Below are 11,873 nucleotides of genomic sequence, written 5' to 3'. Positions count from 1 at the left end.
GTTATAAGTATTAGTATTAGTCACTAGTTCCTTATAGATTTTATTAAAAGCTTGAATAGTACTCGAATATGTGATAGTTACCGTATACAATAATATGTCATTAAAAAATTCTATTTAAAAGTTGTAGTTACATTGGAGCCTTTGATCATTATTAATACAATATTTGCCGTACAGACAATGATACAGTGTACATAAAGGTGCCATGAAGGCTTCCATATTAATCCTTTCCCCCATAAAAAGCAAAGTGAAAATGTCTGTTTGCAAACAACATAAAACCAGAATAGCCTGCGAGTAACTCACAGTCTGTTCAAGTTTTCTGCTGTTTGCTGCTCATCAGTATCTAAGGGTTGGAAATGAAACCTTTAAAATTTGAATCTATTAAGAAAGGTCTTTAATAAAATATAACTTTCAAAGGGGCTACAAATGCGTGAAAATAGGTATCTAAGTGGTAATGGGATAATATTATATACCAGTAGTGAAGAATCAATGAAAAAACATATGGGATGACACAAGATTTGCTCCAAGCTGAAACACAACATGTGGTGAGATACATGTATAACAATCGCAGATTGATGTACTATTTAAATTGCTGTTTGTATAAGTATAGTTAAATTGTGCATATCAGAATTATTTAAGATTGTATTATATGCGCAATGAAACTGAACAAATATTTTTATGCAAATTAGATTATATACCAATAATTAAGTTATCAGTAGTTATATATTGAAAGCCATAACTGCCTATTGTTGAGAGAAACTAATGTTTGCTTAGTAGACATAATGTTGTGTCAACTTAATATTATGTTGTATTAAGTTAACATTGTGCTGGGTAAAGTTGACATAATGTGGAATTAAGTTAGCATTATGCTGGGTTTAGTTGACATTCTGTTGGATTAAGTTAACATTATGCTGGGTTAAATTAACATTACGTTGGATTAAGTTAACATTGTGCTGGGTAAAGTTTACATAATGTTGGATTAAGTTAACAGTATGCTGGGTTTAGTTGACATTATGTTGGATTAAGTTAACATTATGCTTGGTTAAATTAACATTATGCTGGGTTAAGTTTACACAATGTTTGGTTAAGGTAACATTATGCCAGGTCAAGTGGACCTCAAGTGGACATCATGTTGAATTAATTTGAATTTAGTTAGGTTAACATCATGTTAAGTTATGTTTGGGCATTGTAACATTATGTTGGATCACGGAGTGTATACCGTGGTTGGATTAAGTTGACATGTTTGTGTAAAGTTGAAATTATGTAGAATTTGAACAGTTTCCGCGGGTGACTAAAAACGCCCCAGTCGCGACGTGCACGCTCCATCAGCTGGCCGAGCAATTTAAGGACCTTCGCCCTACTGTATCCACTATGGGATCACCACTTCGATTTCATTTTTTTTTGTGACCGCTTGTCGAGCGTTCTAATCGCTAGCTCACGTGATTAAGTGGGCGGAACGATCGTCATCCGTGCTAGATGTTAATCTAAGTGTCCAATAGAAAAATGTTAACCATAAAATAATATCAGTATCAAAAGGCCACACATTTGTGCAACATTTTCACTCGAAAGCAACAAGGCATGACGGTAATAAGAGTTTAAATAAGCTTGGGGAGTACACTTTTTTGCTAGTAATGGTAATGACTTCCTCACTGTGTTCCCAGGATAACTTGCACGTGAGTTTATGACTTTTATTTATTTAATGAACGTTATACTTTCAAACTATCATATGCGTATTTCAAATGAAAATGTTGTCAAACTGCATATATTAAATCTAGTATATTCATGGTAATTTGCGATATGTATCCGCATTTTTTTTGTAAAAGATGCATTGTCACTTTATACTCATGTGTCACTGTATTTGTGATTTGAGCTTAATAAAGTTAAACTTGTTGTTGTTGTTTGCTATAACGGCTAATTCAAATAGGTGTTGGAACAGTACAAAATGAAACATTACACTGTTCTTTTCTTACAAACGTTCACTGTTGCGGCTCATTTTCTTGTCCACATGAAATAATACCTGCGAACTACGGAACGCTTAAGCGGCCTCTTGTTGAGAGAACCTGTTGACATTATGTTGCCTTAACTTCACTAAACATAATATCAACCAGCTTGTACAGCATTAATACTGGACTCAACATATATTATGTAAAGCGTACTTGACAAATCATAATGTCAACTTAACCCTTAGCTAAAGAAACTTCAGCGTACAGTTTATGTAGTATTGATATATAGTCGGCGCCTGTCAAAAATCATAAAAAGCGACATTTAAAGTTATGGTAGCCAGGACTACTTAACCTTTGCATGCTGGGAAATTTGTTGTCTGCTAAAATGTCGTCTGCTGATTTTCTAAAATTAGCATTTTCTTCGATTTTTTCGAATGGCAAACTGTTTGGATCCTCGATGAGATGCAACAATCTGTGGCGTCTCATCTGGATCCAAACTGTTTGCAAATGCCTTCAAAATTTGGGTCCAGCACTTAAAGAGTTAACCCTACTGTACATAATTTCAACTTTACACAAAAATGTCAACTTAATCCAACATAATGTTACATTGCCCAAACATAACTGAACATGGTGTTAACCTAACTAAATTCAAATTGATTCAACATGATGTCCACTTGAGGTCCACTTGACCTGGCATAATGTTACTTTAACCAAACATTATGTAAACTTAACCCAGCATAATGTTAATTTAACCAAGCATAATGTTAACTTAATCCAACATAATGTCAACTTAACCCAGCATAATGATAACTTAATCCAACATTATGTCAACTTTACCCAGCACAATGTTTACTTAATCCAACGTAATGTTAATTTAACCCAGCATAATGTTAACTTAATCCAACATAATGTCAACTAAACCCAGCATAATGCTAACTTAATTCCACATTATGTCAACTTTACCCAGCACAATGTTAACTTAATACAACATAATATTAAGTTGACCCAACATAATGTCGACTAAGCAAACATCAGCTTCACTCAACAAAAGGCAGTTATGGCTTTCAATATATAACTACTGATAACTTAATTATTGGTATATAATCTAATTTGCATAAAAATATTAGTTTAGTTTCATTGATCATATATACAATCTTAAATAATTCTGATATGCACAATTTAACTATACTTATACAAACAGCAATTTAAATAGTACATCAATCTGCGATTGTTATACATGTATCTCACCATATGTTGTGTTTCAGCTTGGAGCAAATCTTGTGTCATCCCATATGTTTTTTCATTGATTCTTCACTACTGGTATATAATATTATCCCATTACCACTTAGATACCTATTTTCACGCATTTGTAGCCCCTTTGAAAGTTATATTTTATTAAAGACCTTTCTTAATAGATTCAAATTTTAAAGGTTTCATTTCCAACCCTTAGATACTGATGAGCAGCAAACAGCAGAAAACTTGAACAAACTGTGAGTTACTCGCAGGCTATTCTGGTTTTATGTTGTTTGCAAACAGCCATTTTCACTTTGCTTTTTATGGGGGAAAGGGTTAATATGGAAGCCTTCATGACACCTTTATGTACACTGTATCATTGTCTGTACGGCAAATATTGTATTAATAATGTATTAATAATGATCAAAGGCTCCAATGTAACTACAACTTTAAAATAGAATATTTTAGTGACATATTATTGTATACAGTAACTAGCACCTATTTGATTACTATTCAAGCTTTTAATAAAGTCTATAAGGATTACTAGTGACTAATACTAATACTTATAACTATTTGTATTTTTTATCACTTTCCTAAAATAATATGTGCAGCTTTTAAATATTAAAGACATGATTATCTGCCTTTTCTTTGGCCTTGTGTTTAATACCTCATCAACCATTAAAGGCGTGTGTACTGCATGTACTTTAACAGCATAACATTCACTAATTTTCATCTAAATTAAACAGCAAAGGTCAATGAATACAATAAAAATCACTTATGTAATTGAATAATACATACCAATATAGTTTATTGTTCTGTATCTAAAAGTAGGTAAACAGATTTTTACAGGCTGTAAAGCCACTTCATAAAGGCGGGTCCAAGGGGGGGGGGCGGCGTATGCTCCCCCTAAATTCGCCAAAGTAAAGTAAATTCATTTGATGTTTCACACTTAACTGATCTAAATCACCTATTTAAACTCATTTTTCTTCTTTTTCGTACACAACATTTCCCACTAACCACAGACAATCGCTTTATGTTTTCCAAGTCTAACTTTGCTATTCTGATGTATCCCTCTTTTTGCACATTGATTTTCTTTTGGCTGCATTTTATGTCAACAAAGATGCCTTCAAAATCACTAAAATCGTGGAGCTTCAGGGGGTTGCACCCACCTGGACCTCCTAGCAGGACTTTTCCCGGCACCCACCAGGGGCCCTAGCGGCCCCCTGGACGCTCGGCAACCAGAAATCCTGGGTCCGCCCCTGCAATGGACCTTTTAACTCTGCAGACACAAGTGATTGCATATTTATATAAAAGGGGAGTAATTGAGCAAAACATTTAGAAACTGGAATCAGATGTCTATTTCTTAAAATATCCCATGTTAAAATTCTGTATCAATAAGTAAACAAATCTGCTTTATTCGTGAATCAAGCACCAAAATTCTGTCCTATTTAAAGCTAATTTGTTTAAAAAGGAAAAGTATTAACATTCTAATTGGAATAATTATCAGTACAGATAAAGTTCTGCTTCATTGTAATTCTTCATGAAAAATCCGTACAGATTGCGAGGCAATTATTCTGGGTCTTTGTCCTCACTGTACACCAAATCATTCTGCCCAGATTTGGTAAAGGCTCTGTAAATTAAATTTACTGATTTTAACTGGTAACATATTTTTCAAAAAACATATGTTGACATTTTAAACTGCTGTGGTACAGTGGGACAGGGTGATGGTAATTAGGGTAAAATTTTGAAAGAATTATAGTTTTTTCAATTAATCATAAATTTTTATTAAGACAAAAAATGGCATTGATTCATATGAAAAGACAAAAGCAAGTAACCCCTAGTGTGGAATCTATTTTGACCACAAGGGAATGTTTTAAAGGGATCTTTTCACGCTTTGGTAAATTGACAAAATTGAAAAAAGTAGTTTCAGATTCGTAAGTTTTCGTTTTAGTTATGATATTTGTGAGGAAACAGTAATACTGAACATTAACCATGCTCTAATATAGCCATTATATGCATCTTTTGACGATTTTAAAACCTAAAAATTATAAAGCGTTGCAACGCGAAACGATTGAATAATTTGGAGAGTTCTGTTTTTGTCGTTAAATTTTGTGAAACTACGAAGATTGCTTATATAAGGTATAAAATACGTCAAGAATGTGTACTCGGCGGAATAGCTCAGTAGGCTTAAGAGTTTTTACTTCAGGACTCTGGCAGGACTCTAGGGGTCACTGGTTCGAAACCTGCTCTGGGCAATGTTCTTTTCCTTTTTTTAATTTTTTTCTTGATTTTTTACTGGAGCTTTTACGATCCAATGTTTACATTTATCAATATAAAGCATTTAATAAATAAGTTAAAAAAAAGCCAAAATCTGTGAAAAGGCCCCTTTAAATAAACTTCAAAGACATTAATCTTTAATAGAAGATCTATACTTAGTTATTTAATATATATTATATTATTTATTTTGTATGTCTATAAATGTATCGTTACCCATGGGCATAGTCATTTTTTATCACAGGTCATGAATTGAACAAACTTGGCTGAGGACCACCTTCATCATGACGTGTCATATGCTCTAAATGCATCCAGTGTAAATGTGACACACCTGGGAATCTATGTTATGGATTTTCATTTTCACAGCATGTATACATCAGAGTGAACTATAGCTTATTTATGCCTTGTAACCCTTCTGAAATAAGTGTGTTAAACTCAAGTCATACGTGGGTTTTATCTGGGTTAAACTTAGCGGTATTGCACAGCTTAATATTTCATAATTGTTTTGAGTGAATAACATGACAAAGGAAAGCAATGCAGTGGATATGGATTGACATGGCTGTACATGTCAATTGAACAAAGAGTTATACAAAGCAGTTATTTAGAAAACTGGCTTACTTAATTGGGTTTCATACGATGGCATAGAGGTGACAACATTCACTCCCTCTTTTTTTAAATTGCACTGCTCTTCTTTCTATCTCCTGGCAACAGCTTACTATCTCGTGGCCACGTCAGTTAGCTTTGTCGTGGCCTCGAGTTACTCAGAGTGCAAAACTAAATAAAAGGGGAGTGCAGTGAAAAAAAAGAGCGGTGCAGTAAATAAAAAAAAAATTAAACAAAAGAGGAGATTATTCTAGCTATCTCGTGGCCACTAGTTAGTCAGCCAATCAAATTTTGCGTAACATGTGCGAATATTCTGTATGCATATATATAGCTGGCCATTAAAGAATTTTACTGGGTTGCGCTTTATTCTCTCAACACAGATCTTAAAAAGTCACATGGTATAGGCACCGTGTTGATGTGAACTCAATGATGAGGGTTTTGTTGGGTCAAAGAAGAAAATGTGCTGTGATAAAAACAAAACAAATTGGCCATGCTCTGTGAAAAAGGGGTTAAATGCATCTGTGTAAAGTGTTGTCCCAGATTAGCTTGTGCAGTCTGCACAGGCTTAAACAGGGATGACACTTTACGCCTAAACTAGATTTTTGCTAAAAAGAGACTTCCTTTATCCAAAAAATATCATAAAAGCGGAAAGTGTCATCCCTGATTAGCCTGATTATAAGCTGCTTAGGAAAATCTGGGACTACACTTTACGCACATGCATTAAACCCCCTTTTCACAGAGCACGGCTCAAATAATTTCAATTTGCTAGCATCAAAGTGCAGAAATCTGTGTATTGCGAAATATGTGCTTAATACTCTGTATTTTTTCCTGGTCATAGGAGTCATAAAAAAGTCATGTACCAAAACCTATGCAAGGAACATGTCGGATAAGTTACTCTGCCATATTTGAATTAAAAAAAATCATGCTTTTTATTAAAAGCCAACAAATTATTTTAGACTTATTATAAACACAATTATAAGATCCATTTTTGTAACTGTTCCTCTTTAAGGTAGAAGATGTGGAATGGGTATTTTTTATATACCAGTGTTTGTATTATCCGATTTTTAACAATAACTATACCTGATGATACTTCATTACAAGTCATTTTTTATGAAACTTTGCTATATGTAGAATGTTTATCTTTACAATATCTTGGCTGAATTTGAACTTTGTTCTTTTAAATCATAAACTATGTCTTAATTAAGTTATTTCAGACAAAACTTGTAACCACTCTGAAGGCACATTTATGCCTAAACTTTGATAAAAATTGGTAAAATGTTTATCCTGGATTATCTAAGACAATTCTGGTAAAGAATCACTTGCATTAAAAACTAGGTCAGCAGGTCATACCTAAGTTAACAATTGTTACACACAAAATGCCATATGAATGGCACAATATTGATAAAACATATTGGTAGTCAGAGTGTTTATCTTTAAAATGACCAGACCCAGTTTGAAAGTGGGTAATGTGCGAACAAAAACTAGGTGAATGTGCAGGTCAAAGCTTACACAAACTTTGTTACAAGTATAGAGGCCTCATTCTAGATATAACTTGGTTCCCATGGTTATCTGATTACTATCTAGGTTGAGTTTAAATCTTGTTCATTTGTGTCCAAAAACTATATGAAGTTTTGACAGTTGGTTTTGTTTGAACTCAGTTGAGCGCTTTAGAGCCATCATGGCCCTCTTATGATGCCCCTTTAAGTCTTGTTTATGGCTCATATTTATAGTTGTGTGTTTCTTTGAGCGTGATTTACATATATTTTGACATTCAACTTAAATATAGAATTGATCTCCAATAAAATGTGGGCTAGTCTTGAACAAAAAATTCATACTAGACAACAAATCATTGAGTGACATGAAACTTAAAGGACATAACATTTTAAGCGTATTGAAATGGAATTATCGATGGCTAAAATATCAGCAAGGTCATTGTGGGTGTTACAAAAATGTTTCACTAGATCCTTTTACTTGTTTGATTGTCATGACTGGATCCACATCCATCCATTGCTAGACTTGCAATCTAAACATAAATAAAGTTCTTACATACATTAAACCTGGCATTGCTATCATCATTAATGGTATCACTTAGTTTGTATAATAATTATTCACAAAATCTTCAAAACAAAAATCTTGCAATGAGAATTGGGACTGGAAATGAAGTGTGTGATGTCGTTCCTTACATTAAGGAAATTCGTCAATAACAGGGCAGGTGTCTGATGGTGTACTTGCAAACTGATAATGTGCCATTTAAGTATCAGGGTTTTGTGCAAACTATAAGCATACTTGTTATTGTAATGAATCTTAATGTATCAATGAAAGATTGCCGTGGTGTAATAGTTATGGTGTCCCCCTAAGGACCAGGAGGTCACGGGTCAATCCCCACTGTGGGAGCATTCTTAAGATCTTCCTCAAAGACACAAAGTATTGGTTCTAGGCCCAGGAAATGCACTCGAGAGCCTTTAATAAGCATAAGGCTTTAAATGCAATTGAGCGAAAATAAATAGGATGAAACTTAACTAAAGGCCCAGTCTCACTATGATACCGGTGGAGCCCCGGTGCATGATCCGGGATAAACCAGGGCTCCATCGTGGAGGATCGAGACTCCACCGGGTAAGTACTGAAATGTTTAATACCTCCGGGATGAACTGGGAGTCACCAGGAAGGACCGGCAATGACTGGCGTGGCACTGGAAACAACAGGTACGGCACCGAGAACAACCCGGATGGCACTGTAGCTTCACCCTGGCCCATACAGACCCCGGCAGAGCTACAGCAACGCCCCGGTTGTTGCCGGTGGTGCCCAGGTGGAGCCCCAGTGAATGCCAGCAGAGTCCCGGTATAGCTTCGGTACATCAGTAAACCAGCGCACTGCCACCAGCATTCACCAGGGCTCTGCTTGGGCATTACCGGCGATGACCACGATTAAACTGGGGCGTTTGCCGTAGCTCTGCCAGGGTCTAATTGCGGTATAGCCCCAGTGAGTGCCGGTGGAGTTATGGTAGACTGGGGCTCTGCTGGGAAGCTGCCGGCTTTCACCGGGGCTCCACCTGGGCATGACCGCCGACAACCGGGGCTCTGCCAGGGCTTCACCGGAATAAACCGTAGCTAGTCCGGGGTTGACTGGGACTCTGCCGGGTTTTTGACCGCCTTCAATCGGGATGGCACCTGAAAAAAGTGTGACTACGTTAATAATTTTCGACGAATCATCCTGGTTCTCGCCGGTTGACTGTCGTTAGCAAACTGGGATGGACTGGGACTCTTCCAGCAATAGTGAGACTTGGGCTTAACTTAACTAATGTATCAATGTAGGACATTATTATTCTTGCTTTTTAATCAATACTTGTAGCAGTATGTAACAAGACTCTGTTTCCCCTACTACAACTGTCAGTCCAGATCATACTTTTGAAACAAAACAATACTTCAAGAGTATTCGGCACTCACAGTGACAGCATTAATTTATTTTTTTTCTGTTCCAAGGTTGAAGACATGGACATAAAAGGAAAATACGAAAACGCAGTGGATAAAGACAAAGATGTAGACAATGATAAAGATGTTGATTACAATGAGAAAGATGTAGATGAAACCATGATGAGTTGCTCAAACATGGAGAAAAATAACACAAATGACCAGGAAGTTGAGTACGTTGATGAAAATGATGAAACAGTAAATCTAGAGACAGACCAAAACTGCAAGACTGGCATGTGTGTGATGTGGAACACAGAGGTCAATTTGGAAGACCCCATGATAATTCGCAGTGGGAAACAGGTCAGTTATGAAGCATGATTATTTAATTTTTCTGCATAGCTGTTTTACCAAGCTTTTCGCCTGAATTGACATTTATCAATGGCCAATAGAAGTAAAAAGACCTATAAGCTGGAAAGAATACCTTTAATTTTTGCCTTTTCAAAAAATAACTTTACTAGGCACAATAGAAAATGTTCTGCATTGACCTAAGAGGAGCATTAATTTATGTTATGAAAAACTGGCTGACTTTCTTTGCTGTGCAACATAGCATATACATGAATGATGGGAGATATTTGTTTATTTCTTGGAAATGTTCAATCTTAACATAACAGCATTCATAAGACCTGATGGTCTCTGGACGTGTAAAATGTCATTGGTTTATTACAAATAAATTTTTTAATATGCTTAGCTGCACATTTTCATGTGACAAATAAACACAAAGTTCGGCCCAGTTACAATTTAATGAAAAAAAAGAACATCTCGCACAATTTCAGGGTGTTAGTGGTCAGTAAATCGTTAGGGGAAGACAGATTGGACTATCCATATATGCGTTATGATGAAAACACAGTATTTCTTTCAAGATATAAAATAATATAAATTTTGTATTCTGAGAAAAAAATACACTAAATAGTAAGTGTCATGATAAAATAAAAATGGTTTAAATATCTAACCACACATAATTTCCAATTAAAAGAGTGCATGGCAAATTTTCTTAAATCATAATAAATGGTATTAACTTATTAAACACTGTATGCAAAAATTTATAAAGTTAACTAAAAAATTTATTCATGTCCAACTATACTACTGTATAATCATTGTCTGTTTTGAAACCTAATGCATGCAATCAAAGTCTTTTTTTAAAGATATTCCTTGTAATTAATATCAGTGGAGGTTCAGGCAGTGTGGTTGACAAGGTGATTTATAAGTAGAGTGACACACCACATCACCATTGCCAAGCTTGTATTCATAAATTCTAGCCTTTGATGCACAGTTTACAGTCTTAGAGTAGGGTCTCTGAAAAGGTTGTATACTACCTTCATTTAAACTTATTATGAAGTAATAATGGGGCTAATAATTATTCAGAAAAAGGACCCCACCCACAAGTCATTAGTCTTCGATCTTATTGATTGTAGTGATGATCTTTTTAAACCAACAATACATGTAATACCAATGCAGCATATCTTTAAAAAAGATATATCTTGTTAATTGTTGAAAAAAAGAAATTAAAATCTGCTGGAACTCTTGCATGTTATAATATACCCAAAATAGATGTGAGTTGTGCTCTGAGAAAGGGGGTTTAATGCGTGTGCATTAAGTGTCATCTCAAATTAGCCTGTGCAGTCCGCACAGGCTAAAATAAGGGAAAACACTTTCTGCCTAAACTAGATTTTTGCTAAGAAGAGACTTTCTTTACACAAAATTTGTCATGAAAGCGGAAAGCGTCGTCCCTGATAAGCCTGTGCACACTGCAAAGTCTATCTGGGATGACACTTTACACACATGCATTAAACCCCCTTTTCACAGAGCGAGGCTCATGCAAATTGTAAGCTCATGTTGGCTTTTGTGATCCTGTTCTTTCCATTGTTCATCATCCATCATCTGTTGTGCCCAATCTTCATGACACAGCATTTGTCCAAATTATATCTTAAATGATATCTTTGTCTAGTTAGCAACAGGGTTAATAGGTCAAAGTAGAAAAAACAAACTTGTTAACAGTATAGAGGTCACATTAATTGCCCATTATGCATAAAACTTGGTTAGGATATCTAATATAATCTTGGCACTGTTTGAAACTAACATAATATTTACATGCCTATTACCCAGTACTCCTTCTGGATTGAGGGATAAAACCCAAATGCAGCGCCAATGTATTCTCTAAATATCGCACCATTATCATAACATAGAATTCTCGTTCCACTGGCTTCCCAATACTCCATCCTTTATTTCCAACATTCTAAAACTTCCCAAATTGGCCCCATTTAAGACATAATCCCAGAAAATGAATTGGTTTTCTACATGTCAATCAGAAATCTATTCAACTTTGTCATTTCTTCTATGGGTGGTGTTTTAAATTAGT

At 35.2% G+C, this 11,873-nt stretch overlaps 1 protein-coding gene across 1 annotated transcript in view; it reads left to right on the top strand.

Annotated features, from left to right (window-relative positions):
* Positions 1-1,496: 1,496 nt before the first annotated feature.
* The window catches only part of LOC127846254 (carnosine synthase 1-like), a 112,200-nt gene continuing 101,823 nt past the window's right edge, over positions 1,497-11,873 (top strand). The window contains exons 1-2 of the mRNA XM_052377427.1: positions 1,497-1,670; positions 9,530-9,817. Coding sequence (XP_052233387.1) covers positions 1,629-1,670; positions 9,530-9,817 — 330 coding nt within the window. The 5' untranslated portion in view covers positions 1,497-1,628. The remainder of the gene's footprint in view (positions 1,671-9,529; positions 9,818-11,873) is intronic.

This window comes from Dreissena polymorpha, chromosome 1 (genome assembly GCF_020536995.1).
Source record: "Dreissena polymorpha isolate Duluth1 chromosome 1, UMN_Dpol_1.0, whole genome shotgun sequence".
Lineage (NCBI taxonomy): Eukaryota > Metazoa > Mollusca > Bivalvia > Myida > Dreissenidae > Dreissena > Dreissena polymorpha.
The sequence above is the reverse complement of the archived record's forward strand: the minus strand, read 5'-3'. Positions and strand labels throughout refer to the sequence as shown.